This window comes from Hippichthys cyanospilos, chromosome 20 (genome assembly GCF_059441005.1).
Source record: "Hippichthys cyanospilos isolate Australia breed blue-spotted pipefish chromosome 20, RoL_Hcya_1.0, whole genome shotgun sequence".
Taxonomy (NCBI): Eukaryota; Metazoa; Chordata; class Actinopteri; order Syngnathiformes; family Syngnathidae; genus Hippichthys; species Hippichthys cyanospilos.
In genome coordinates, this window is record NC_142388.1 from 8,963,515 (window position 1) to 8,991,044 (window position 27,530).

The 27,530-nt window shown below is 40.3% G+C and overlaps 1 protein-coding gene across 3 annotated transcripts in view; it reads right to left on the reverse strand.

Annotated features, from left to right (window-relative positions):
* Positions 1 to 552: 552 nt before the first annotated feature.
* plcb4b (phospholipase C, beta 4b) overlaps positions 553 to 27,530 on the reverse strand; it is a 49,712-nt gene continuing 22,734 nt past the window's right edge. For 2 of the 3 annotated variants that reach the window (XM_088403638.1, XM_088403637.1), the window contains 37 exons: positions 25,324 to 25,421; positions 23,440 to 23,520; positions 23,172 to 23,231; positions 21,202 to 21,345; positions 18,293 to 18,372; positions 18,170 to 18,223; positions 18,006 to 18,087; positions 17,842 to 17,942; positions 16,686 to 16,743; positions 16,105 to 16,213; positions 15,317 to 15,527; positions 15,158 to 15,251; positions 14,985 to 15,064; positions 14,029 to 14,113; positions 13,863 to 13,953; positions 13,683 to 13,778; positions 13,403 to 13,551; positions 13,239 to 13,334; positions 12,978 to 13,122; positions 12,076 to 12,160; positions 11,595 to 11,719; positions 10,804 to 10,855; positions 10,327 to 10,429; positions 9,401 to 9,565; positions 7,621 to 7,825; positions 6,543 to 6,631; positions 6,061 to 6,217; positions 5,932 to 5,981; positions 5,795 to 5,860; positions 5,595 to 5,710; positions 4,733 to 4,808; positions 4,487 to 4,662; positions 3,749 to 3,850; positions 3,481 to 3,538; positions 3,311 to 3,397; positions 2,973 to 3,006; positions 553 to 2,243 (listed from right to left, as the gene is read on the reverse strand). In XM_088403638.1, coding sequence (XP_088259764.1) covers positions 2,167 to 2,243; positions 2,973 to 3,006; positions 3,311 to 3,397; positions 3,481 to 3,538; positions 3,749 to 3,850; positions 4,487 to 4,662; positions 4,733 to 4,808; positions 5,595 to 5,710; positions 5,795 to 5,860; positions 5,932 to 5,981; positions 6,061 to 6,217; positions 6,543 to 6,631; positions 7,621 to 7,825; positions 9,401 to 9,565; positions 10,327 to 10,429; positions 10,804 to 10,855; positions 11,595 to 11,719; positions 12,076 to 12,160; positions 12,978 to 13,122; positions 13,239 to 13,334; positions 13,403 to 13,551; positions 13,683 to 13,778; positions 13,863 to 13,953; positions 14,029 to 14,113; positions 14,985 to 15,064; positions 15,158 to 15,251; positions 15,317 to 15,527; positions 16,105 to 16,213; positions 16,686 to 16,743; positions 17,842 to 17,942; positions 18,006 to 18,087; positions 18,170 to 18,223; positions 18,293 to 18,372; positions 21,202 to 21,345; positions 23,172 to 23,231; positions 23,440 to 23,520; positions 25,324 to 25,407 — 3,723 coding nt within the window. In that variant the 5' untranslated portion in view covers positions 25,408 to 25,421 and the 3' untranslated portion in view covers positions 553 to 2,166. The remainder of the gene's footprint in view (positions 2,244 to 2,972; positions 3,007 to 3,310; positions 3,398 to 3,480; positions 3,539 to 3,748; positions 3,851 to 4,486; positions 4,663 to 4,732; positions 4,809 to 5,594; positions 5,711 to 5,794; positions 5,861 to 5,931; positions 5,982 to 6,060; positions 6,218 to 6,542; positions 6,632 to 7,620; positions 7,826 to 9,400; positions 9,566 to 10,326; positions 10,430 to 10,803; positions 10,856 to 11,594; positions 11,720 to 12,075; positions 12,161 to 12,977; positions 13,123 to 13,238; positions 13,335 to 13,402; positions 13,552 to 13,682; positions 13,779 to 13,862; positions 13,954 to 14,028; positions 14,114 to 14,984; positions 15,065 to 15,157; positions 15,252 to 15,316; positions 15,528 to 16,104; positions 16,214 to 16,685; positions 16,744 to 17,841; positions 17,943 to 18,005; positions 18,088 to 18,169; positions 18,224 to 18,292; positions 18,373 to 21,201; positions 21,346 to 23,171; positions 23,232 to 23,439; positions 23,521 to 25,323; positions 25,422 to 27,530) is intronic. The other variant, XM_088403639.1, reaches the window with a different exon arrangement.

Below are 27,530 nucleotides of genomic sequence, written 5' to 3' on the forward strand. Positions count from 1 at the left end.
TATTGTGATTATGAACGGATTATTTATATATTTTTTATGAACGTGTGTGGAATTTAACAACATTTTATGATTTTTTTTTTTTTTTTTGCCCCCATATACTCCCCAAGAGAAGAAGAGCATAGGAAGTTACAGTATGTGACGTAAAGGAACTCATATTAAGAACAGTAAGACTTAATAATTTCAAATAGAATGTAATTAAAGATATATATATATATCTATATCTATATATCTATATATCTATCTATATATATATATATATATATATATATATATATATATATATATATATATATATATATATATATATATATATATATATATATATATATATATATATATATATATATATATAATTTTATATTTAAACATATATTTTTTTATATTTTTCATATAAAATGTATATATATATATATATATATATATATATATATATATATATATATATATATATATATATATATATATATATATATATATATATATATATATATATATATTTTTTTTTTTTTTAAGCAAAATAAAATAAATAAATAAAAAACACGAATCCTGATATTTTTACTTCCCATGTGCCACTGCCATTTATTGTTACACATACTATAAAACAGTATTAAAGGAGCCGGGTAACAACCGCGTCATTTTCGCTATAAGTTCAACAGTACAATAGAAATACAAAAAAAAGACAAGAAAGAACACACACGCGCGCACGCACACACACACAATACGGTTGGTTGGAGGACTGCAGTTAGAAAAAAAAAGAGGAAAACAGTTGCAAAAATAATTGTTGCTTCTGTACCAACATAAGTGCCAAAAAAGAAAGAAGAAAAGCCTCTAAACAAACAGTTGGACTACACATCATATCTAATATATATAATATATGTTCATTTATTTATATATATATATTTATATATGTATAGAGATCTCCATATAAATAACCCTTGAATTTGGCATTGACGCTCACTCAAATAAGTTAAAAGAATCCTAACAGACACCGAGTGGCACGTTTGCAAAGCCAAAGAATAAAAGCACTTTTTTTTTGCCCTCACCCCGGGGGGAGGTCGTTCCTCCCGGGGGGGGCCTCTGCTCGTACAAAAAAAAAACAAAACCAAAGATATATCATTCGCCACGTGACCATGTCCCGATGATGTCATGATGGTGGCATGCTAAGCACTGCGGTGGCCATTTTTGTAGTTTTTTGGGGGGGCATCGGCGTGAATTGTCATTACTTTCCGTTTACATTAGATGTGGGCACACTTTTTTTTTTTTTAGTTAGCTAGGTCATGTGCGGGAACACAAAAAACTAACAAAAATAAATAAATAAATAAAATGTGTGCAATAACGGTACCGGCCAATTGAATGGGACCACTTGGTGAAAATATTTATTCATATTTTTTTGGTTCACTGTACATCTTCGATCTCATTTAGGTTTGTTTTTCACGACTAATTTCTGTCAAATTTTTGTTAATTTTAAAAGAAAAAAGCTGGAAAAATAAACTCAGGCGTCACTGTCTTCAAGAATATTTCTTGGTTTCTTACTGAACAATCATAATTGTCTGAATATATTGTATGTTTTCCAATTACAATAAGCACATTGTTTAATGTGATGAACAAACAAAACAATCAAAAAATACATTGCCATTAAATATTACCAGATATAAACACTTAAAATGTATTTTGCCCACGCCGTAAAGCATTTGGAAGATTTTAAAAGGGGAATCAATAAAACATTAAAATGTAAAAAAAATGAGGCAACACATCAAATCATAATTATTGACTTCAACCCAACACTTCCATTCAATGATGAAAAATATTAATCACTTAAAAAAATATGAGCAAAACACAATTGTATGGAAGTGTTTGATGATCAAATTCGAATGGATTTTAGCTTAGGGCATCGCTGATGTTGAAAAACACTGACGAGCATCAGCACTGTTGGCGTGTTTTTTTTGTTTTTTTTTTACAGCGCTACTCCACCAAAATTTGATATTTAAAAAAAAATACAGCATTGCGTTAGAAATCAAGTGTGATTGTACAAACAGTGCTACATTCCAATCATGTCACATACAAACAAAGTGTTATGTGCACAGGCTGAACGCTAAATGGTGCTGGAGGGCGGGCTACAGTGTGTTTTGCCGTGTGTGTGTGTGCGTGTGTGTGTGCGTGTGTGCGTCAGACGCTCACACCAGCGTGACAGGTCTGCGCCCCGTCTCCTCCCCCAACTTGGCCATCTGCTGCATGTCCTTTGCCTTTAAACAAACAAGCGTGCAAATACTGTTAAGTAACATAAAAGGAACAATATGTTCCTAATATATATATATATATATATATATATATATATATATATATATATATATATATATATATATATATATATATATATATATATATATATATATATATATATATATATATATATATATAATATTGAGTACAAAGAGGGTGCTAACATAAAACTTATTTAGCAATGACTAAGGATTTACTGATGACTTATGGTGACAGCTAGCTAGCTAAATTTTGTTAGCTAGCTACCTGTGGCGACAGTTCCAACTGTGGGGTGATTTGGTTTATTTGACGGCCAGCATCTGGACTCTTTATGATGTCATTTGTCTACTATTAATCACTCACTTACTAAAATAGATTCATGTTGCCTACTTGTGGCTAAAGCTAGCTTAGCCTGTTTTTTTTTTTAAACTTTCCCTATTGAGATACAAACTTAACTTAACAGATGGTTGCTTTACTTACTTCCTTAATTCCAAAATGGCAATAAAAAAGACCTTATCAACGATGAGATCATTCATGTATTCACTGCCGTTGACAGCTCCATAAGTCAAAATTGAATTTAATTGCGCACAGTGAATGACTTCACAACAAATGACACCTTTAAAAACAACGTGAAAGGAAGCCTGGAGGACATTTAATAAAAACATAAAAATATGAATGATGACAAAAGAAAAGGAGGTGAAGGAGGTGCCTACCTTTTTGTTTGTTTGCATGGTGTGATGCCAAAAGCTGTGCCAGAAAAAGCAAATCATATTACAAAACACCCCAAAAAAATGTAAACACATCATGGATGGCTTGAATGTCATTTGTTGTAGCTATTGAAATGTTCATATGAAAATGTCTATATCTGTTTTAATTTAAAAAAAAAAAAAATATATATATATATATATATATATATAAAAAAAAAAATATATATATATATATATATATATATATATATATATATATATATATATATATATACACACACACACACACACACACACACACACACACACACACACACACACACACACGTATGATTGAGTTGTACCTGCTCATTGAACTTGTCCAGTTTGTCCACTTGCTCTCTCTGGTTCTTCTCCAGCTGCTCCATTTCCTTCTGGTGCTTCATAGCCAACTAAAACACACGCAGCCATAAATTCAATGCAATTTGTCTCGGCTCTCTTAGCACACGCGCGCGCTTCCTGTTTGTGTACGTACCCTCTTCCTCTCATCCAGGAACTTCTTGGTGTTGCTGCTGTTCAGCTCCCGCACTCTCCTGCGCGTCACAAACAAAATGGCGTCAAAATTGGCTGAAAACATATGTCAAAGGGGGTACATGAGTGAAAAAAGGTTGAGAACTACTGTCCTAAAGTACAGTATGTCCTTGGACGCAGAGTCAGCGGAGCGCGAGAAGATCGGGATGGTCCGACGCGCACCACAACATGGAGTACTCCATCATTGGCGCGCGCTCGTGTGTGTGTTGTACCTTTCCCTCTCCGCCTTATTTTTGATGCTCTTGTCCTGGCTGATAGCTTTGCTGTTCTCCATGGACATCTTGGCCTGGTTGGCTCGCATCTCTTTGCTCTGCCTGCATCACGGAAACAAAAAAAATCAAACGTGAACGTAGAACGTGTCTTTTTCTGCAACCTCTGAACCTCATTCCATTATCTTCCCCTTATACCTATTACGTGTGCTGGAATGTATAAACAGAGTAGCGGGGATGCAGACATACACCGGAGATCCACCGGTAACGGGATGCACCCCGTTTTGGAACTGATTTAGTTTATCCTTTAACAGTTGATCCATTTGTGCTTCGTTTGGCTTGATCTTTGTTTTTTGGCGCCGCCTCTGGCCGCTCTTGATATGACATTTTGTAGCTTTTTAAGAATGTTATTTATATGATTTTTATATGATATTTATATGATCCGAAAACTTGTGACTGTGGATAAAATTCTAGCTCGTGTTAGTTCTATATTCAGCATATTATATAGTGTATGCGTTTAGCTCGTTAGCATGTTCGTTTGTGCCAGGTATTTCCCTATGGTAGACGTTAGCATATGAAAAAGTACTCATTTGGATCTAATTAACATTTTGTATTGAAATGAATAGTATTTGTATTTCAGTTATAAGACTGATTTAATCAATGTACATTTTTTAAGAGATCAAATTTCTACTCCACACAAAGACAAACACACACAAAGGGGGATGTGAAAGCATGTCTGACCGCTCGTGTATGAGTTTGAGCTGTCCTGTCTGCTGCTCCTGCACGCTACTCAGAAGCTTCTTGAGGTGCTCGCATTGCTGCGTGACGTGGGCGTCCTTCATCTCCTGCTCTTCGTTGCCGTGGCCGCTGATCAGCTCCGACCATTCCTTGGTGTGCTGCGCCGTGATGTCCTTCACCTGCCAAAGGCGCAAGTCAGGACTCCTCCACAGCAGAGGGAAAAGACTGACGTGGCGGTGAATGCGGAACCTTGGCTTTGTGATCTGCGACCAGCGTTTGGATTTTGTCTTCGGTTTCCTTCTTTAGTTCCTGGCAGTTGTTTTCCCTGATTCACGACGGGATGAGAAAGGTGGTGAGACTTGAAAATAACAGGCTGACACAGTTGCCGTTCCTACTGATCACTTTTGAACAAACCGGGCAAACTCAAATGTGTGTTCTGTGGTTCTGATGGCACTTAATCTCCACAAATATTTATGAGGAGTAATCTGTAATCGCTGCTGTTTGTCAAATTCGATAAAAGAAGCGGGCAGACTGAACCAACGTCAGAGTCCATCCCTGTAATAAGGTCTCCAGCTGCAACGATTAGAGAACTTGGAAAGGTAATCCATTTGACTCGTTTATTAATTGTGGTCTTTTAACAAATATAGACAATCATAAACTTGGTGAAACTTAGATGCTGCTCAACTTTGGTATTTATTGTAAACTTAACTCAAACCGCGTCGTGAGGAAAAAAAAAAACGCTCTGATTGTATTCAACGTTATGCTGGCGGGGCGTTCACTGACCACTCACAATGTTGGAAATCTGAAACGCGCAACAAAGTGATGGATATGAATACAAGAAAATATGAAGAGTTTACAAAAACTGAGATTTATTCTGTTTTACTATAGTTTTCACACTGTTGCCAAGTGTTTTTGCGACGTATACACGATAACATAGAAAATACCAAAATTTGCCCAAAATTCAGGGTGCGTCTTATATTGTGCCAGTGGAAATGTATTTGCTCGTCTGTGTTCATATTTGTTATCCAGCAAGTAAAAATAAAACCTAAAGACTAAATATTTGCAGCCCTACATTCCAAATCTCCTCAATTCTCTTTTGTCGTGATTTTACCCTCGTTTCTTGATGGCTTTCTCCAGCAGCTTCTCCAGTGTGCTCTTCTCCTTATCGTGCGCTGACACCATCTTGTCCACTTGCGAGCAGTGTGCTTTTTGCATCACATTTTGATCCTGTGAAGACAATTTCAAAAAAAAAAAAAAAATCACCATCCTACGCCAAATAAGTAGAGAGCAGTGGGTCGTTTTGTCGCTCACCTTCAAGTGCTTCTTCTTTAACGTGCTCAGCTCCTTTTGTTGCTTTTTCAGGAGTTTAAGGTATGTCTGCAGTAGCACAAACACAAATTACACAATATGTAAACTTTTTTTTATTTAAACGCCATTTTTAAACGTACCTTCATTTGTTTTAAGTCGTCAATGCTGACATTAGGTACCAGTGCGTTATCTGCAACAGTGCAGGACAAAAGTTCATGAGATTGATCAGGATAAGGATGGTTTTTCCTGGTTTCCGCTGTTTTATGCACCTTTCTTGGTATCCGCCGTGTTGTTCTGGGCGGCGTTGGAGGTCTGAGCCACATCCGAGCTGCTTTGCGGCGTCACGCTGGCCTTCACCGTGTCCCCTTTGCCCTTTCCCTTTTTGTCATTCTTGGAGCTTCCGCTAGGGACGTCGGCGATGTCGTTCTGAGACGGGAAGCACGTGCAATAGTCAGTTATATACACTTACATCTATCTATCTATCTATCTATCTATCTATCTATCTATCTATCTATCTATCTATCTATCTATCTATCTATCTATCTATCTATCTATCTATCTATCTATCTATCTATCTATCTATCTATCTATCTATCTATCTATCTATCTATCTATCTATCTATCTATCTATCTATCTATCTATCTATCTATCTATCAAGATCGAGCATTAACAGGCTGTTAGATCTATCTATCTATCTATCTATCTATCTATCTATATTTTTTTTTTTTTTCCATGCACATGTGAAGGTACCGTGTCAATGCCAAGGGCTTTCATCTGGTCGGCTCTTTTCTCCGCAATGGTCAGAAACTTTTTGGGGTCGGAAAGAGCATCCACAATAGCTGCAACATGGTTGAAAAACAAACAAGCAAACAAAAAAAAGACCAGATTATTCATGTCATTTCTCAGATTAATTTGTTTTTTGTTCAAATATCTGAGGTGGAATAGGTAGAATATTACACAAATAAGATAATCTAAATGTAGATATATATTGTCTAAAGTACTACATAAGTACTAATAGATTAATAATAATAAAAATACAAATTTTTAGATTTTATTTTATTATATTTTATTATGTCATGTTTTATACATAATCAATACACATTTGATATAAATGCATATAGAGAAAAATACATTTGTTCTAAATAATGCTGTTATGTATTTAAAAATTGAAAAATATCATATCCGCTCTCAAAAAAATTCTTTTTTTTTGCTTTAGAAAAATAATTACAACCAAAATATATAGTTTTAGAACTTAAAAAAAAAAAAAAAAAAAAAAAAAAAAAAAATATATATATATATATATATATATATATATATATATATATATATATATATATATATATATATATATATATATATATATATATATATATATATATGTATATATACCATGCTACAATATATTTTAATGTATAGTTTACAAATTAAATGCCGTTCCATTGAAAAGAAACTCGTCTTTTTAACGCTGTGAATCCAATGCAAGGATAGCTGGAAACATAACAAGAATCCGGCAGAAGTATAATAAAAATGGCAATGGCTACACAATCAAAAACAAAGCGATTCTTGCATCAGAGATCCCCCCAACAGGAGGAGGCGCTAATGAGCAAGCTCATTTTCCCTTTGGCTCCGTTTAATGACAGCTGCAAATGTCTTCTCATTTGCATGTTTAAAGCCTTTGCGGCAGCACCGTTATTGCAGGCGGCGGCGCAGAGGAAGAAAGTTACAAGAAAAGCAAAACAAAGTTCCCCAGAAGGCTTATAATAAAGCGAGCGGCGTGAAATCAAGCCGGAAGCGTCGGGTAGCGCCGGCGCGCCTTTGTTCGGCTCACCCCCAAAGCCGTCGGGCACGTAGGTTTTGAGGATGATCTGGCAGAAGATGGTGGGCAGCGAGAGGGGCTTGTTGCCCTCGTTTCGCAGCGAGATGTGACGGTAGCCCGCCTGCAGGCCGTCCAGCGGCAGAATGCGCTGGCCGATCAGCTTGTTGTTGTCGTCGTACACGGCCATCCGCAGCACCGCCAGATCCGGCAAGATCACCTGCGACGGAATGCGCAAAAAAGAAGCCCGAGCCCAAGGCCGTTTAGTTTTTGTGTTTTCCGATGAAAAATGGCGCGGTGAGAACAAGGGAGCGGAGCTGATCTCGCAAGATCAAGAGCGCCATGTTGTTTGTGGTGTAGAACCCAAGGTGGTACACAAGGAAATAAAATAGAATAAAACACACTCGTTCGCTGCCAATGACGGCCAAAGACGTCAAAGATCAATTTCTGAGGTGGATGACAAACTGCGCAACAACATTTACAACATGTGCAGTATATCTCGTGTATATGTATATAGATATATATATATGTGTGTGTGTGTGTGTGTGTGTGTGTGTGTGTATGGAGAGCAACCAGAGTCCTGAGATAAGTGAACAAAGAGAAGAAGATGATTAATCCCCAGCGACGAGATAAGAGAATCCTCACTAGAGATGAATGAGCGCACGCAAAGTCTTGCTTGTGACTCATCCCGCGAGTTGTGCTTGCCAGCGGAGCTTTTCAAGGTGTTTGCCGTTTCCTGCCGGCCGTGTGCGCACATGTGACAAAAGGGATCTTGCCGGCAGCTTCTGATGCCCCTCAGTGAATGTTTGTGTGTGTGTGAGTGTGTGTGTGGTGTTGCATGAGGCTGTGATTGATGGTGTGTGTTCAAGGGAGCTGGACTCACAGTCACGGATGAGAGACTTCTTATTGTGCTGAGAGCAGCATTATAACACACACACACATGCGCATTCACAACAAAGCTGCAACCACCCTGTAATGTAAACTAATACACTTTTTGGATTGTGGCATTGGTATCTAATAAAGTATGAGACTTTACAAGGATCCGATTGGCTGGATTATACGGTGGCCCGGAAATGATAGTCACACATTCAAAAAACTTAGCAAACAAAAAAGGTCATCGCAAATTTAAAAAAAAACAAACACCATTTAAGAGAGACGCACACAAGAAAAAAGAAGCAAAGAAAAAAGAAGCAAACAAGAGATGCAAGCAAGAAAACGATGCAAACAAGAAAGAAGGACATGCGTTTTGTGCTTTTTTTCTTGCTTTCTTTTTTCTTGTGTGCTTTTTTCTTGTTTGCGTCTTTTTTCTTGCTTGCGTCTTTTTGTCTCTCTTGTAAGACGTTTTTGTTTTATTGGTTGCGATGAGCTTTTTTGTCTACTGAGTTTTTTGTTTGCGTGATTTGCACTTCAGGGCTCAGCAGATATTTTGCAATTATCAGATTGCTTTGTGCTGTTTTTTTTTTTAGGCTTATTAGTTAGTCTACCAACATTTTTGGTATCATTTTTCTGGTAAAAAATGTGGCAATTTTGGGGCCCAAATTTAGCAGCAAATTGTTAAATGAGATATATTAGTCCATCTTTTGATCGATTCGCGATTGGTCTTGTTTTATTTATTTACTTATTTTTGTTAAACTTCCTTATGACTTATAATAATAATCCTGAAATCAGTAATATTAGAAAGTACCGAAACCACGCTGGTTGAAAAGCCATCACGATTGCACGATTGACAACACATATATTACAAACGGTTTATTTAAAGATCTAATAAAACACAGGCATACATAAATGGGTGTACCTTGCGAAAGACGAAAGGTTCCTCGTTGTAGGCCGGGTTGAGCCCGTTGTTCATCACCATGCGCGTCCGGAACTCTTTTCGGATGGTGTCGGTCGGCAGACCGTACATGTCCACCTCCACGTACGTGCCGATCTTCTTGTCCGACAGGAACTGGCCCGAGAATACCTGTGTCGGCGAAGATGAAGGAAGGAGCCACTCCGGTCAGTATGTTCGGCTGCGTACCCGAATTTTACAACTTACCAAACTACCGAAGGAAAACGAGTCTACTGTAATAAAGCAGATTACATTGTTGGGACTCTCTAGTGCAGGGGTGTCAAACTCATTTTTATCTTAGGCCACATTGTGCTTATAGTTTCTGTCAGAGGGCCAGAATAACTGTTAAGTCAAATAAATGTTCAAGTTTTTATCCACCAAAACATTTAAAAGTTGAACACAACTTGCAAGATTGATATTTTAGCCGGGAACATGAAGTCAAATCAGCATGTTGCGGGCCACATAAAATGATGTGGCGGGCCAGTTCTGGCCCCCAGGCCTTGAGTTTGACACCTGTGCTCTAGTGCCTTCTGCAGTACATTTGAAGTGTCTGTGTTTACGCTTGAAGGGTTCATGAGGACGGTTTTTATGCAAGCGCCTCGTCTAATCTCATTTGAAGATGCGTGTGCGTAAATGTAGTAATTGGCATACTTTTCCGACTACCACATTATAAGGTGCAGTCGCAATACATTTTTGGAATTTTCCATATACAGGGCGCGTCAGGTTACAAGGTGGACAATGTTATAAGGCGCACCGGCATATAAAGTGAAGAGGAATATAAGGCGCGCCGGGTTATATGGCACATCGGATTATAATTTGCACCGGTTTGTAAAACACGGCAGAGTAAAAGACGCATCGGGTGACGTCACACAAATAATGGTTGGGTGTCCGACCTGCACACTGCACGTGGCGGCGATGACACCATCCACCGGCGTTTCCGAGAACGGATCGAACATCCGGTCCGACCGCCGCATGAAGTCCGGCTTCAGCAGGTACCTGATACGCACGATGATGGAAAAAAAATCAATGAAATGACACGTTTCACTTTCGTGGAATGTTCTACTAATAGCTCTCAATAGGGGAGACGGCGTGCACGCGTGTCCCATTAGACTTAATGGCTGTTTGGCAAAAGCTCCACGACCTCTTTGTATATGACACATATTTCATTTCCAGCATTAGCTGTGAAGTCTGAGTCCTCGGGGTAGGGAGGGGGCGCAGCGGCGAGGAGGAAGAGACAGATGACTTTTCCAAAAGCACTTACAGGCCCCGGGGAGTGCGAGGCGGCGGCTACGGTCGCCAATGGCGACCGCTAATGAGATGTGACAAGCTTTAAGTGATGACAGAGAGAGAGAGGAGGGAGATGCTCTCACCCGCAGGATCCGTTGTACTCAAACTTTCCCTGGTTCAACTGCATGGCCAGATCTTGCCAGAAGGAGGAGGAGGGGAAAACACACAGAAAAAAAATCAAAAAGCCAGTCAGGACTTAGTTCAGCCTCTCGTGCCGCCGCCTCCGGTCCCGCACATGGCCGGCTGCGGGAGGCGCCATATGTTGGATGGCCCTTTAGCCTCGGGGGGCGGGGCAACAGCTGCTTGCGCCCCAGACGGAGGCACGCTGAGGAGTGTGGAAGTGTGCATTGTGGGAAATTTTTCATCCGAGCGCTTTAGGGTCGCCAGGTAAAGACATACAAGTGTTTACATTTACACCTGAGGGCAAAAGTGACACCGGAGATGAATGATTTGGAAAAATCATCGAATTATTTTTTTTTTTTCGCGCGTATTTGGAAAAGAACATTTTTTTGCTCTGCTTTTCTATTGATTTAAATGCGAATAATTGCGGCGTATGACCTGACGCGCATGTTTTGACGCAAAACAACATGTAAACCGGATTTGAACCTGGGATCTGAGAACTGTGCTGCAGATGTGCTCACCACTATTCCACTGTGCTGGTGGCATATGACATTTTTCCAATTTGTCTATTTTATAAGGGATAAATTCCTCCAAAAAACACTTTGAAAAGAAAACGTTGAACTTAGTGTGTCCCTGGATCAGCCTTCGAAATATTTTGTCCATCCAATGTCTTGAATTAATCATCGAGCGAGCATACAGAATCGGCATATGTGCGTGCGAGGTGGACGGGGCCCAGCGTGGCGCGATGCGGTACCTGGGGTCTGGAAGTTGAGCGAGACCATCTGGCAGCCGGCGTTCCAGAAGATCTGAGGCATGTAATTACTGGAGTCCACTCGGCCCCCTTTGGGGTAGATACGGCTCATCTGACGCTTGTTGTAGCTGCGCTCGGGCTAAGGAACGTTCCGACAAAGATGTGTGTGTGTGTGTGTGTGTGTGCATGCATGTATGTGTGTGTATCACATGCACCGCAGAACTATTTTTAGTGTGAACAGCTTGGGTCAAGCAGTCCCATCGGAGGATGAGAGTGTGTGTTGTAGCGTGTGAGGCCGAGCAACACGGTTCACAATTTTGCCGATGGCAAAAAAGCACTGAAAAAAATGGAAGGATTTTTCCATGACATATTTTTAGTAGTCCTCCGTCATTAGTGCGTGATCATCCAATTTCCTTTCATTTGTCCGTAAATTTGTATTTCTATTCAAAATGTATCACCCGAGAACCCAGAATTCAAAGGATACTTGACAAATTCGATGGCGTTGGTCTTCAAGTAGCCGAGACCCACGGACTCGTTAAAAGATGACATGTTGTGGTGGATGTTTTTCTCTAATGGAGGAGATAACAAGGAAAACATCATTTATAAGAGGCGCAACATATGAGTTCACTTTATGACACATCATTTTTTAAAATGCTACTATACACACACATACAAGTAAGTACGTAAAAAAGGAAGTACTGTAAGTAAAAATGTAAGTTAGTAAGTACGATAAAGGAAGCAAGTAAACAAGGACTGTACTGGTAAGTAAGCAAGTTAGTAAATAAGTAAAAAAGGAAGTACTGTAAGTAAATAAATAAAAGGTAATGCAAGTAAGTAACTGTGTAAGTTAGAAAGTAAGTATGTTAGTAATAATAATGGAAGTACGTAAGTAAGTAAGGAAGCAGCTAAGTAAATACCTGTAAGTAAGTAATGAGGTAAGCAAGCAAGTTAGGCATGTAAGTAAGTAAAAATGTAAGTACTGTAAGCAAGCAAGCAAAATTGTAAGTAAAAAAGTAAGTAATGTGAGTAAAATGTAAGTAAGAATTAAGTAAGTCAGTAAACAAGTAAGTACTGTAAGTAAGTAAGTAAAAAAAGTACAAGTACTAAGTAAGTAAAAAGGAAAGCAGGAAGGAAGTCAGGAAGGCAATCAATAAATTAGTAAGGAAATAAGTAGGTAAATAAGTGAGTAAGTAAGCAAGTACGTGAGTAATCAAGTAAGTGAGTAAGAAAGTAAGTAAGTGAGAAGGTAAGGAAGCAAATAGGAAGTAAATAGGTAAGTAAATACATAGGCGAGTAACGTAAGCGAGTAAAATAAGGTTGGCGTTAAATCCATATTCTATCCAGATAGTAAACATGATGACATTGAAGAGAAGTATGCGAGCTCACCCTCGGCCACATCAAAACTCTGGAACTTGACGGGCTGTGCGTAATTGACCATGGCGGAGAGGTAGGGGTGGATGTTGGTGGTGGCGCCCACGTACGTGTACTGCGCAATCAGAGCCTCCTCCAAATCCTCCGAGCCTTCGCCTCCCTGATTGAACACAAGAGCCGGATCGGATCCATGCGCGGCCGGATCCGCTCCATGTGCCGCCGGATCGGAGCCAAGCGGCGCCGGTCCAGATGCCGTGGCCGACGTCATCCGCTAACCTTCTTGTTGTTGTCTGGGTCGGACGCCTCGGAGATATCTGTGGCGTCGCCCGCCTCCGTTGCTTCGGATATCTCCGTGGTCTCGTCTTCGGGCACCTGGAAAGGGTTAAAAAAGGTGGGCGTGGTCTAGCACAGCGGTCCTCAACCTTTTTTGGGTGATGTACCTTTTTGATACTGTTGCTGCGCTCTTCCACTTTCTTGGCGCCGACGGCGTTAGCTTGAGTGTCATTAGCGGCTTCTTTGTCGCCGGTGGCCTCCGACAGGCTGGCGGGCGCTTCCGAGGTCCCGTCCTTATCTTCGGACTCCTTCTCTCCTGCGAGGAGAACGGCAACAAAGGCAACAAGCGTTTTTCGTTTGTTATTTGCAAAGTATGTGCACGAGGGTTAAAAGAAAAATAGATTTTGAATGTTGTCATTATGGTTTGTGCTGGGATGGAGGACTAACCGTTCTCGGCCTCGTCTTCGTTCTCCTCTCCCATGATGATGGCCGTGGTGTTGGTCTCTCCCGCCTCCATGTGCTTCTTGAAGGCTTCCAGTTGCTCTGTATGATTTGTAAAAACCCCATCCACATTCCAACACAAGATGATTCCGGAATGAAGCCGCGTTCCTCAAGCGGCGTACTTACTCTGCTCCACTTCCGGTTTCAAGCGCTTGTTCTTGATGAGGATTTTTCGTTTGAGGTCATTCGGCGACGGTAAAGGTCGGCCGGCTTCGATCTGCAAAATGCAACGGGAACACGTTGAGTTGCAGTGAGGGGCAGCCAAAGAGGTTCTGGAGGAAGGACAAATTACTGGAAAGCTTTCCAACGGCTGCTTGAGGAGAAAGTCGCCGAAGATCTCCTCGCAGTACTTGGCCATTTTGTACTGTTGTGGTTTACTGGACACACAAAAACAGACAGTTTCTTTTTTTTTTTTTTTTTTAGACATGACATTAAAAAAAAATGGCTCCAAATTTTAGCTCAGGTCCTTTCCTGTGTCCATTCATCATGCTTAAGCTATTTCTTTAACTTGACTTGTAAGCTCAGTTGAAAGACCTGGAAGTCCCCAAAACTCATTAAAACCAATTAAAGCATTAACTTCAACTCTCCTTTGAATCTTGACTTTTTTTGTAAAACACATTTTAAACTTTATGTTCAGTAGGCTATTCAATTTCATTATTGTAAAAAGCCACATTCTCCCTTATGCTAGAATGGTTCGACCCAACTTGTTTCGTGCCACCTCTCGTTACCTGTCAAGTTAATGATTTACTTTGGTGAACATATCCCTACTATGATCCCAATGAACTTTAAGTTGAGTATTTTTCTGTGGACAAATATTTATTCATAATTATTTCTTTCTCAGGTCTGACATTTTATGTTGATTATTATTGGGGGCAGATAAATGTTTATCAATAATGAAGGTAATGATTTATTTATGTGACTTAATCTCTACTGCAGCCCCAAAACATGACATCTGTGGACAAATGTAAATTTATATATTTTTTATTTATTATATGTATTTATTGTTAAGTTATTCTTGTTTGATAACAGATGTCTTCTATGATCCAAAAGAGGACACTTTGGATTAATTATTTTCTTTGTTTTGTTTTTGACGACATGTTTGAAGTGTTAAAAATAAACAAAATGGGTTTAATAAGTGAAACGAAGTGTATGAAATGGGTTTAATAAAACCTGGTCTACTTTATAAAAAAAATTGTCAATACTCTTTTTGGACGCAGTGCACTATTATCATCACAAAGGCGCACGTACCTGCAGTGGTTCTCAAAGGATAAAATAACAGGAAACTCTGAGGTGACGAAAGCCGTTTCCTTGATGGCCTGGATGACATCCTGGATGGAGTCGAGGCAGTTGTAATTACACACTTTTTACACTAGAGGGAGTCCACACACCACACAAATGTGACGGCGAAGCAGCTTGCTTACCTTAAAGAGGATGTCAGTGCACATGGCCTTGCCGTGAGTAATTATGGGCTCCTGGTCTTCACCTTTACCGTCCCAGCAGTCCAGCTCGACACACCTGACACGCAAAATAAACATCTGCAAACCGAGCCTATGATACGGATCCATGGATTCAACGACTACCTGCATCCCGAGAGCAAGGCCTGGCGATACATCTCCACTGACGACTTGCCGCCGAATTGCCGGCCCGTTAAGTAGGAGTTGTGGGACGAGCTGATGAAGTAGTGGGCCAGCGGCTGGTCCATGTCCTGGTACAGCTCAAGGCGGTCCAGGAACACCGGCGCGTTCTCGTCCGACATCAGGTAGCGGCAGAAACCGTCGCTGGACATGTGGCCTGGAGTTTACAGGATCGTCACGTGTGGGATTTCATAAATGGTATTATGTCATGGATTTTTCATCGTTTCAAGGACCCTAATTAGGAAAATACATGTGCTAATGCTAATTATCACTTCAAATGTCTCTCTAAGATAACAAATTTGCATGTCTTCAACTTTTACAAATTTGGAGGGGAAACAACAAGCATTCTTTGTTACCAATTAAAAAAAAGACCAAATGGTTAAAAAAAATGCCTTACTATACAACATGGTCATGAAAACAACAACAACAAAAATGGCATACATCACAGGTATCACACTCAAAGCCCAGGGGCCAAATCCGGTCTGCCACATCATTTTATGTGGCCCGCAAAATGCTAATTATGACTTCAAACTTGCTAAATGACTTAAAAGTTATTTGATTCGCAGTCATTCCGGCCCTCTGACAGAAACTATAACTTCAATGTGACCACCATAAAAATGAGTTTGACACCCCAGATATAACATGTCTGGTTGTAGTTCCACTTGCGTAACGAAAGATGGCAGCAGAGGCCCAAATACTAACTCTTACATCCGGTTTCATCCCTCCTCTCTCACCTTTCTTCTTCAATTCTTCATCCCGTTCATATTTCTCGATAATCTGCATGGCTCTCTTGGGATCGTAGAACGGGAAGAGGATCTCGTTGAGCCGAGGGTCTCTCTGGTTCTGGGGGGGGGGGGCGAGCGTCAACATGATAAAAATCAAAAGATGACCAAAATGCAGATTATATATGAAAAAAAAAAAGTGGGTCTGACACACAGCACAAGGGGAAGATGATTGAAATGTTACACCAAATCACAAACGGGTGCTCCTTTGCATCATGTGCGGTGCGGTGACCACAAACACAACACGGCCAGCGGGAAGCAACAAGACGGAAACTTCTACCCTGGCGTTGCCGTGGCAACACCCATCAGACACCGGCTAGGCTGATGAGGGAGAGAGGTGGGAGAGTGGGGCTGGGAAGGGGGGGGGGGGGGACAGAATGAGGGATGGCATGCAGAGGTGGCGCTGGAGGAAGTTGCCCTCAGATGTGAAATAGTCTCCTTAATGGAGTCCTATTGGAGATCAAGAGGGCGGCGAAGGCAAGGCAAACACGCACGCACACAGAGGAAAAGTTAACGAATAATAAAGAGCTTACTTCATTGAGAAAGCTGACTAACTGGTCTACTGTTAAATAATCACTTTTGCTCCCATTGCTGCAAAGGAATCGATTCAAACAAGAGAAAACAAACAAAAAAAATGTTAGGCCTCCAGAAATAGTCAGTCAGTCAGTCGTTCACGCAGCAGGCAGTCGGTTCATGTTATTAGAAACAACAAGCTCTTTTTTGTTCTCTTTTGCGGGGGGCTAATGGCCCCCGATGAAAATGTCATTAGGTAGAAGTTCATTAAAGCTGGAGGATTGGAGAAGCGGGTTAGAGGCTCTTCAGTTAGTGCAGAAGGCGCAGAAACAACGTTTCTCAACATTATTTACAATACAATGCAACAGTCACGTCATCATGTAAAGATTGTTAGGCTAAGCTATTGTGAAAGCAGTTCAATGCAAAGACACTTCTTTTTTTTTGAAGGTTTAAAAAATTAAACACAGTGGAAGCCCCAAAAATCAATCTGAATATATATATATATATATATATATATATATATATATATATATATATATATATATATATATATATATATATATAATTTTTTTTTTTTCACAAAGAAAATTAAAAATATAGCGTCCTGTTTTGGAGTTACAGTAGAGATCTGTTGACAAAAATAAATCATTAACTTAATTATTAAAAAATGTTTCCCCACAAAAAATAGTCAAAATAAAGTGTCATACTTGTTCACGAAAAGAAATAATTATAAATAAATAATACGTCCACAGAAAAATATTCAACTTAAAGTGTCCTCTTTTGAGATGATAGCAGAGATGCGTTCACAAAAATAAATCATGAACTTGACAGGTAACGAGAGGAGGCACATAACAAGTTGGGTCCAATCATTCTAGTATGGGGGACATTCTGTGTTTTTACAATAATGAAATTGAATCTACTGAACATAAAATTTGTTTTATGAACTTACATTTTCTTGAAACAATACATTCAATAATTATTTTTTAAGTTTTTTGTTTATTTTATTTAAAATCTCAACTACCAGCTGATGTTCTTTCGAGTAGCCCCATTTGAGAACCACAGTTTTTTTGACTGGCGGATGCATCGTTTTAGAGGTTCCACTGCATTGCAACAAGGTTTACATACAACTTTTCCGAAGTGGCGGAAGTCTTAAAAAGAATGAAAACGGATTCTCACATCTTCTTGAATAGGTCCTCTATGTCGGTGCGAGGGCAGATCTTCTGCGTGAGCGCGTAAAAAATGTCGAACGTGAAGACAGAGGGCTCAATCTCGTCATTCTGCGGGCAATATGAAAATTCTTATAAATTTCTCCCGTATTCATCAATTATCATGATTATCACCTTTCCGCTTGGAAGACCCAAATCCTTCAAGGCTTGGAAGATGCCCTTCTCCGTCTTGCCTGATGCGAATGTCCGTGTAATCCTTTCAAAATGGGGGGAGGGGGACAGACGGTGGAATAAAAGAATAAAAACTCGTTCCGTTGTCAGCCGCAATCGACTCTTACCCTCTGACGGGAATCTTGCCATTAACGTTGGTCAGGACACACATTTTCATCCAGCTGAGACGAAGACACACAACGGTTAGACACAGCAGTGGAGCATGGCGCTCGGTTACCACTTGCACTCACTGCTTCTTTAGGCAAGTCATCGGGCACACGTTGTTGGCCTTGAAGTTGTGAATCACCGACCTCAGACCGTCTGTCCATTTCTGTAAATATCAAACAACAGCATATTAGGGCTCTCACTATTGAATATTTTGAATATGGATTATCCTAAGATCGATGGTTCTAAAATGGCGGTACTTGAAGGAACTGCAGGGGGTACTCGAAATTTTCAAGACAACAAACGACAATTATTGAATCAACAAATCGGTTCAGGAAAATATAAGTCCATAGAACAAATGTTATGTTTGGTAGGTTATTCATTTTTTTCATTTTTGTAAAAAGCCAGATTCTCCCCAATGGTTCAACCAACTTGTCAGGTGCCTCCTCTCGTTACCTGTCAAGTTAATGATTTATTTTTGTCAACGCATGTCTACTATCATCCCAAAAGTTGAATATTTTTCTGTGGACAAATATTCATTTATAATTGTTTCTTTTTGAGAACAAGTCTGACTAAGCGCACATTTCTTCTTCCTTCTTATATGATGATCAACAGCATGGCGCATATGATGTACTATCCTGAATTAATATGATCATTTCAAATATAGCTTGATCAAATTAGGACTATTGAGTGTTCTTTTCCTGTTTCATACTTTAGCAAAGAAGCAGACTGTTTTTACGCCGGCATTTTGCACATTTTGAGCAAAATCTAATCGATTTATAAATGAAATGACGCTACAGTGAGAAGTTATTATTTATTAATGATATGAATCATGTGCGATGTAGGAGAGGGACAGCAAAAACATGCAGGTATGCGGCTCTCTAGGAACAGGGCAGGCAAGTTTCGACTTTCCGACAAAACCCCATAACGTACAATAAAATGTCCGAGCTTATGAATTGGAGATGTGCAGAAGCTCGTTGGGGGAGACTTTCATCGATATCTGCGCCTGCGGCTCTATACCGCATGACTGACATCAAGATAAAGCTATTAAGCAAGATAACGCACGTTGAGGCTGTTTGTGGCGGCAGTGTGTATGTGCAAAGTGTGTGTGTTTGTGTGTGTGTGTTGATGTAAATAACTATCACATCCTGAGGTCTGTTTCTCAAGGCCATGTGCACCCTGGAAGGTGCTGATGGTGTCTTGGTGAGAGTGCATGTGTGTGTGAGCAAACCTGTGGGGCAAGCATAGCGTGTGTGTGTGTGTGTGTGTCTTGCTGAATAAATATCATGGGTCACCCCATGGTGGCAAACACCGCAGAGCATAAACATCCTTGTTAAAACCACAAACTGCTTCTTTTAAGGCTTTCTAAAAACAACCACAAAAATTCACCGTTTCAACCGCGGGCAATTAGTTCAACTTTTGTGACCGTCCCAAATTTATTTTTCCCCCAATTGAAATGGCACTGTGTTTTACTAATTGGCTGTTATAAAAACAAAGGCTGGTTCTACTTCCTCAGTGTGACTCATTGTCACACCTTATATCGTGGGCATAGTAATACTACACAACGAAAGTCTTATTCTGTTCACTTCCTGAGAGACTTAGATTCCACACAATAATAAAGTAGGCAATTAAAAAAAAACAGTCGCGCCTGTTGAGCTTGGAAAGGGGCTCCTTCCACCTGCGCTCCCTTTTGAAGGTTTCTAATTTTCCCCACATAGGGTTTTTGAGTTTGTCCTTCCCCTTCTGGGAACTTTGTTCAAGCTGTTGTGCATTTAAGATGTACTGCTTTTATCCGTGAAGCCCTTTGGGACTGCAGTTATTCAGGGCTATACAAATACTGTAAACTTGACTTTTAGCCTATCACCATCCTACGTACCCTTTGGTCATAATCATCAATTTCTAAATCAATTCCAATATCAATAGAAGTATTTCTGAAGCAGGCAACATATCGTGCACGTTCTTAAATGACTTATTTTCATGATGTAAAATCAGCTAGAACAAAATGTGATCAATTCCTTATGCTCCTATTTTGACACGGAATTTTTTATTTTGTTGTTGCGGGCGAGTCACCATCGGCGACTCAGCACAACGTTGTCCTGACATCACATTCAATTGTCGATTCGAGGAGCTAAAAAAACAAGCTGCTACACACAGCCTCTATCATAATTTAGCAGCTAGCTAGCAGTGCCCAAGTGCTCTATATTGGCTGGGGAGAGCATTCCTATGACCTTTCAAATGCAGTTTAAGACGCTAAAATTATTATGCACTGATGCGGACAGCTGCAGTCATTTTGCAGTTGAAGAAAAGGATCGTAAAATATGGGCAGATATGACAAAGGCACATCTGCTAGTATATTTGACATATCTTTTCTTCAAAAACAAAAAATACATTTGGCAAGTGTATTTTGAAGTTTACCTCTTGATTCCTATATGAATCGATTTTTTGGCACACCGCTAATAAAAACATCCTCAGTCCAGTGGATTTGTCGCTCTGCATGACTACAGGGGTATGAATAGCATCCGCTAAGCGAGTGCCTATGAGCTTTGCCGAACAGCTAATAAAAGCCGCCGTGAATGAGCAACATTGAAAGACAAAATCTGTCATCACCACAAACATACGGTAATGCGGCTATTTTAAGTCAGTCACGAACACAAACGCTATCCCGCTGTTGTTTTACAGGCAAGACTAGCGAGAGGGTCATGAAGGTCGCGGGGATTCATCCACGGAGGCACCAGACAAAATTTGGACCGAGCACTCCTGGCAAGGCGGAAGGGACCAGATCCAAGCAGTGCCATCAAAGTGTGGGTCCCTCGAATTTGAAAAATTAGTCTAAAATTTTGAAAATCGGTACCTTTTTTTGTGGCCTGACTGAGAAGAAAAAAATTAATGGACTTCTAGAGTGAATCAGGGTCTGACTGTGTGGACATTCACTGCCAGCGTGCGATAATAGTAAACACATTATTTTAGGAAGCGGATAAGCAATATTTGTCCGTACCCTGGCCGTGTCCGGGTTCTCCGCCACGATGAACATGAAGTTGAGGTTGACCAGGTCGGCGCCGCTACAGATGCAGATGATGCAACCCTCCAGGTCCGCTTCCGACTTGCCCAAGGCCTCGAACGACGACAGGATCTTCGGGTCCTGCCGTCAAAACATTTAGTATGTAACAACCACCACATTGTTTTTTTTTTCCCCGTCATTTTTGGAGATTGTAATCTCAAGGATTTTCTTTTCCTTTCGCAAGGAGTTTTTTTTTTCCTTTTTTCAATGCCTTCATGGATAGCAATGTGTTTGCATGAAGAAAAAAAAACCAAACCCCCCCCCCCAAAAAAAAACCCCTTTATGCTGATGTGCTAAGTGTGCTCGTGTAAGTGCTTACGATATCGTTTTTATTGTGCAATTTAATTCTTCATTCAAGATTGAATTGGTTAGCCATGGGTCCCAAGATTGCTGGTGATGTTAATCGGGGAAGTAAGATGATTACTATGGAGATAATCAAAAAATATGACGCATGGTTACCCTCGCTAATATGGCCGTAATTAGCTGAAGTCACTCCAAAGGTAAATAACATTTCATTTCTCTCTTACATATTTTAATTTATGATGTTATTTCATTATATACATGTATATTATATATAAGTAGCGCCTACAATACTATTTTGTTACTAATTCAAAAATTTTTGATGTTTTTACCAGGGGTTTTGCACGCATTAGCACCTTATGATCCCAACTCTGGCAGGGATTAATTTCCTATGTCGGGGCTCCGCTGTATTACAAACTATATGTGAAATTGTGTAGTGTTTGCAAGGCTGAAAGCAGATGCGCACACTAAGTGCCGTTGGTCTCCCGTGTGGCTCATTGCATTACGTGTGCTTGTGTAAGTAACGACGTTAGGAGAAGCCCTCTCATCGCCGCTCTAGCTGCAGCAGCGGCAACAGACAAGAGGAGCCACTATCTGGCCGCAGCATCTTGAAACGTGCCCTTACACACGCACAATCACACACTGGGGGGGATCAAACAGGCGCACGTCTGCTCACTGTCAACGGTGCGGCGCGAGATGCTAATGGCCACGTAAGCCACCTCGCATCTGTGTTACCCAGCAGGCTGCTAGCGGGTGTTTTGACGGCTTGCGTCCTGATTCTTCGTTATAGAGGCTGTCCATCACATTTGCACGCACACAAGAAGCACCGTATTACAAAAAGCTAAGACTACTAAATATGTTGTTAAATGTGCCTAAAAAAGGAGGACTATACAGTATGTACATTTCATTTAAAAATGTACAATAGAGTGGTGCTTTGAGACAGGAATCGGTTTGAACAAGTACAGTACCGTGGTACTTCTACTTATGAAATTAATTCCGAATGTAAGATGGTGCTGGTGTGTTGGTGATGAGTCCAGAGGGAGGACACCTTTTTAGGACGTTTAATTTGTAACTTTTTATTTTACATTTCCAGTGATCCAGGAATCATTTACAACTCCACAGGAGCAATAATATTTATTTGTTGGATTATTTTGAGCATGTAAGTGTACTTAGTTTAGTTTGGGGTCATCCTTCCTGTGTGATGTCATTGCTAAGGTGCGACTGATGTGCTACGAACGCTAGGCAGACGCGACAGCCCAAAGTGGTATGTTACATGTGCTTTTATGAGAAAATGTAGAATGTTAGCTGTAGCCAAAGTTGATTTTATGTTTGTTAGCTAGTATGGAACCAAAGAAAAACAGCCGGTTCCCGACACAAATCGACATAATATTTCAAGTGAACATCTAATTATGGCGAAACAGTCAAATGATGGCGTAATGATTTCGGTGAGTGGGACTGCGTGTCCCGGTATCAGATTTTGACCCGATCTCGCAAACTCCTTAACCCAGTGCATCAAAAGCAAAAGAGCAGCTCCAGACATGAAAAAAATGACATCGGCTTTTTTCATCACGCTTGAAGTGCTTTGGTGGCGTGTTGCTTTTTCTCACCTTGGGAACAGCGCCGACGCGGATGCTGTTGATCAGGGAGCACTCCAGCACCTGGCCCTCCTGGAGCGGGGACGAGGAAGTGGAGACGAAGGGGAATGACAATTAGAGAGGCAGGAACCAGATGCGCGATGGTCTTAAATATTCATCAGACGGGAGCGACGTGACTGAGGGTCACATTAACCTGAATACGGTAGACACCTCCAAGAGCTTAACGCTCTTTCAAGGCTGTGAAGAACTTAATTTGTGCGTTTTACACTTGACTTCGTACCTTGCCTTCACTTTTCCAGGTGATGAAGAAGCCATACTCATCCACCTTCACCTGACAATTGGGCTCAAAGATGTACGGGTCCTAGAAGGCAAAAAAGGCGGTACAGGGAAGTTCGACAATTAGTTTGTCAATCTGTGTTTAGCAGATACTTAAGTATCTGGGATTGAATGTCTGGAAAACGTGAAAATCCGTCCCTGGCGCTGAAAGAGTGAATACACTTTTATGCAAAATGAAAGGTTCAAAATGTATTAATTGCTGAAATGCTTATCAAAGACGACTTTTTTTTTTATACCTGTACATTTTTTACCTCTTGTGGGTGTGGAAAACAAGTCCACTATCAAAGATTATATAAACACATCATGTTGCTGACAAGCTTACGCATAATAACAAACATTAACGTCTAGACCATCAGCCACTCTGCGGGGTTTCCACTTGCAGTTTTTAGTGAGGGAAAAGAAAAACCCGCGCTGTTTTGCATATTTTGCTTGAGTGTGTGAGTGAGTGTGTGTGTGTAGGCGGACACCATTTAAAATTCAATGCGGGAATCTCGCCTGCAGGCTTTACGCATAAAAATACAAACAATGAATGAATGTGCATTTTTCTGACTCTGTATGAAGTAATGGCTTCAATTGTGCTGTTTCTATCCAGACGTCCTGCGGCAAACTTTCAGTTCGGGAACATTCCAATGCAAATCATTGCATTAGCCCTCAAATTTTATTGAATATAATTGAGAACTAGAATAATTAGAGGACATCTTTTCTATATTTGGTCAATACTTATAGTGCCTTTATTAGTGATTCATTATTACTGGCCTTTTTGTTCAATTACTGTTTTTTTTTTTTTTTCTGAATTGCTTCCTTTATTATTTGCTCGATTATGAAGGAGCTGGTCTGCTATTGGTGTGCGTCACAGAGTCGCCAAGATGCTAAAGAGATGACCTTGTAAGTGCTTACGATATTGTATAATTTGTGAATTTTAGTGCTTAATTCAAAATTGAATTCATTAGCCATAGGTCTCAAGATTGTTAGTGATGTTTAAGGGAGAAGTAAGATGATTACTATGGAAATGAAGGCGGAGATAATCAAGAAATAGCAAGAAGACACGTGCATTGTTCCCCTCACTAGGCAATATGGCCGTAACTAGCTTCAGTCACGTCACTCCAAAGGGAAATAAACTTTCATTTTTCTTTTATGTATTTTTTATTTGTGATGTTATTTTAATTATTAACCCAAAGTAGTACTTAACACACTATTTTGTTACTAATTTTTAACAACTATACAATATGTATGGGGTTTCCACACATTAGCTAATTAGCATAGGTTTCTATTGCCCACCATACAATTATTTCGCCTTATGACCCCAACGGAGCGGATTGATGTCGTATAGCGGGGGTCCACTGTACCACGCTACGGACTGCTGTATAATCAGGCTTATATTTTTATGCTGTGAGACATTTGCTAAAAAAGAAAAAAAAAAGCTAAAAACAAGCCGTCACCATTCTATGGCTGCTTAATGAGTGCAAACAAAGTGCGGAGGCAGTAGCGCTCCCTCCTCTCTGCTACAGTGTATGTGTGTGTGTGTGTGTATAATGAGTGACTGGGGGAAGGCAGTTAGAAGTGAAGGATGATTACGAGCGGCAGCAAACGATGTCAGGCGTATTGACAATTGCGATAGCTGGCAACAAAGGCTATGTGTTTGCTTTATTTTATTGGGCATTTATGTTTTAATTCGAAAGTCATAAATACAAAGTTTCAGTCTTAGTTGTTGTCTGGCTTCCTTACTGACATGCCAAATTGTCAAGTGGTCACAATCGACCTCAATCACGGGCGGTTTTGATGTTAGATGCGACATTTATTCGAATAATAACAATATAAATTGGATTACCTCATCAAACCTGTCGAAGAAGGCGCCCTCCTGCATGAACTCGGGCACATGCTTCTGCCAGTTGAATTCGTATGACTTCGTCATGACTGCTCACAGACCTGTGACACACCAGTGTAGCGATTAGTCATAAATACACGAAAAGTTGGCGAAGGACACGGAAACATCAGCCCGCTTTATTTTGGTTGACTGTAGCGGGCCTCAAGGTGTGGGGGGAGGTCCCAGACTATAAAATGCTAATGATCTAGAGCGGCATTGAGAAACGACAAGAACAAAAGAAGCCTTTTATCACTCCCTAAGAAGAAGACGAGGATTGATTCGGGGGCTGTCTCATACGTACTCGAACACACGCACACACACACACACACACGCATGCTGCACGTGTGCGGCCACGCGCCGCCTCGGCAAGTGGGGAGGGGGTGCTCCCGCCAGGAGAGCGTTATCTCTTGTCGATGACACCACCGCAAAAATAGTCTTCTCTTTACGTCACTGTCAAATATGCCAGACAAGTGCACGCGATGCTATCTATAGGCCTGTGATGACACCTTGGGAATCGTACTGACAAAAAAAAAAAAAAAAAAATATATATATATATATATATATATATATATATATATATATATATATATATATATATATATATATATATATATATATATATATATATATATATATAAATGCCTGAGACAACAGAAGCCCAGTAACGAGAAGGAGCCAGATGGACTGTCATGGAAAGACAAGCCACTGCATGGCATGTACTGCCATCAAATTGAAGGAGCGGCTTATGCAAATCATGGCAGGTCCTAAAGACAAGATTGCAAGAGGCAGAGGTCTACCACAACAGAAAGGATTCGAGGCGTAGCCTGTGCCGAGCTCCAGGGACAGTAGGGTCTAAGATGCTGGCAGGTGAGGTATAAATGGAACAGTTTTAGAGTATCAGGACATTGTACCAAATATGGATTAATGATCCCAGAATTAAGATGGGAGACACCGCTAAATGGGGTTGAGGACAACCAGGACAAGATCCTGACTGACTAACTGGTGGTAATCAACCAGCCTGACATACGCAGCCTGAAGAAAGCAGTTGTGATCGATGGAGCAATCCTAAATCATGCGCAAAAAGGAACATGAAAAATACTAAGAGCTGAAGGAAGAGCTAGAGAAAATGTGGAAAGCAAAGGTGATAGTCTCGTTGGTCTTCATTCCTCCGCTTTTAAGACAAAAAAAAGTTGTCTGTGACACATTGGCTTTCTGCACCACTTCCACACTTTGAAGAGTTCTAACGATCTGTCTGCCTAACCTTGTTAATGCCCTTTTCCCTTGCCAGCCTGATGCAATATAGTACATCTTGCAGTGAAATGCTGCACGATTAACAGCCTGGAACATTTATTGACTCGACTTGAGCTGCGTATATCTTGGTTTTTATTTCAAAATGGACACACTCTTGCAGGCCCCGAGGTCAACCATGAAAAGTCACTACGCAATTCCAAATACAGTGGACCCGCTCTATGCGGTATTGATCCGTTCCGGGGTCGGGATCATAAGGCGAAATCGTTGTATGGCGGACAATAGAAACCTACGGTAATTAGCTAATGCGTATAAAACCCCAGGTAAAAACATCAACATTGTATATGCATTAAAAATTGGTAACAAAATAGTATAGTAAGTGATACTTATATATAATATACATGTATGCAATTAAATAAAAAATAAAAAATATTTAAAAAAACATTTACCTTTTAGTGACGTAACGAGCTTATTATGGCCATATTCCCTAGTGAGGGTAGCCTAGCCTAACCTTCTTTGTATTTCTTGATGATCTCCATAGTAATCATCTTCTTACTTCTCCCTTTAACATCACTAGGAAGCTTGGCTAGCCAATTAAAGTTTGAATTAAGCACGAAAATGCACAATAAATACGATATCGTAAGCACTAACACGAGATCAAGTCTTGTCGGCATCTTAGTGACGCCATCTTAGTGACACGGCGCAGGCAGTTTGACGCAACCAGAAAATAAGAGCAATTACCTAAAAACGCCTGAAGAGGGAGGCAAAACACCATAAACACAGCCAACCCAAGAGGTAATGACAGTTGTTGATGCTATAAAGCGGAAAAAAATGCCGTAAAGAGGGGATGAAAAAACGTAGTATTCCACTTCATTACGTGAAAAAACGCCAGTGTGGTAAATGACGAAAAGCAACCTGTGAAT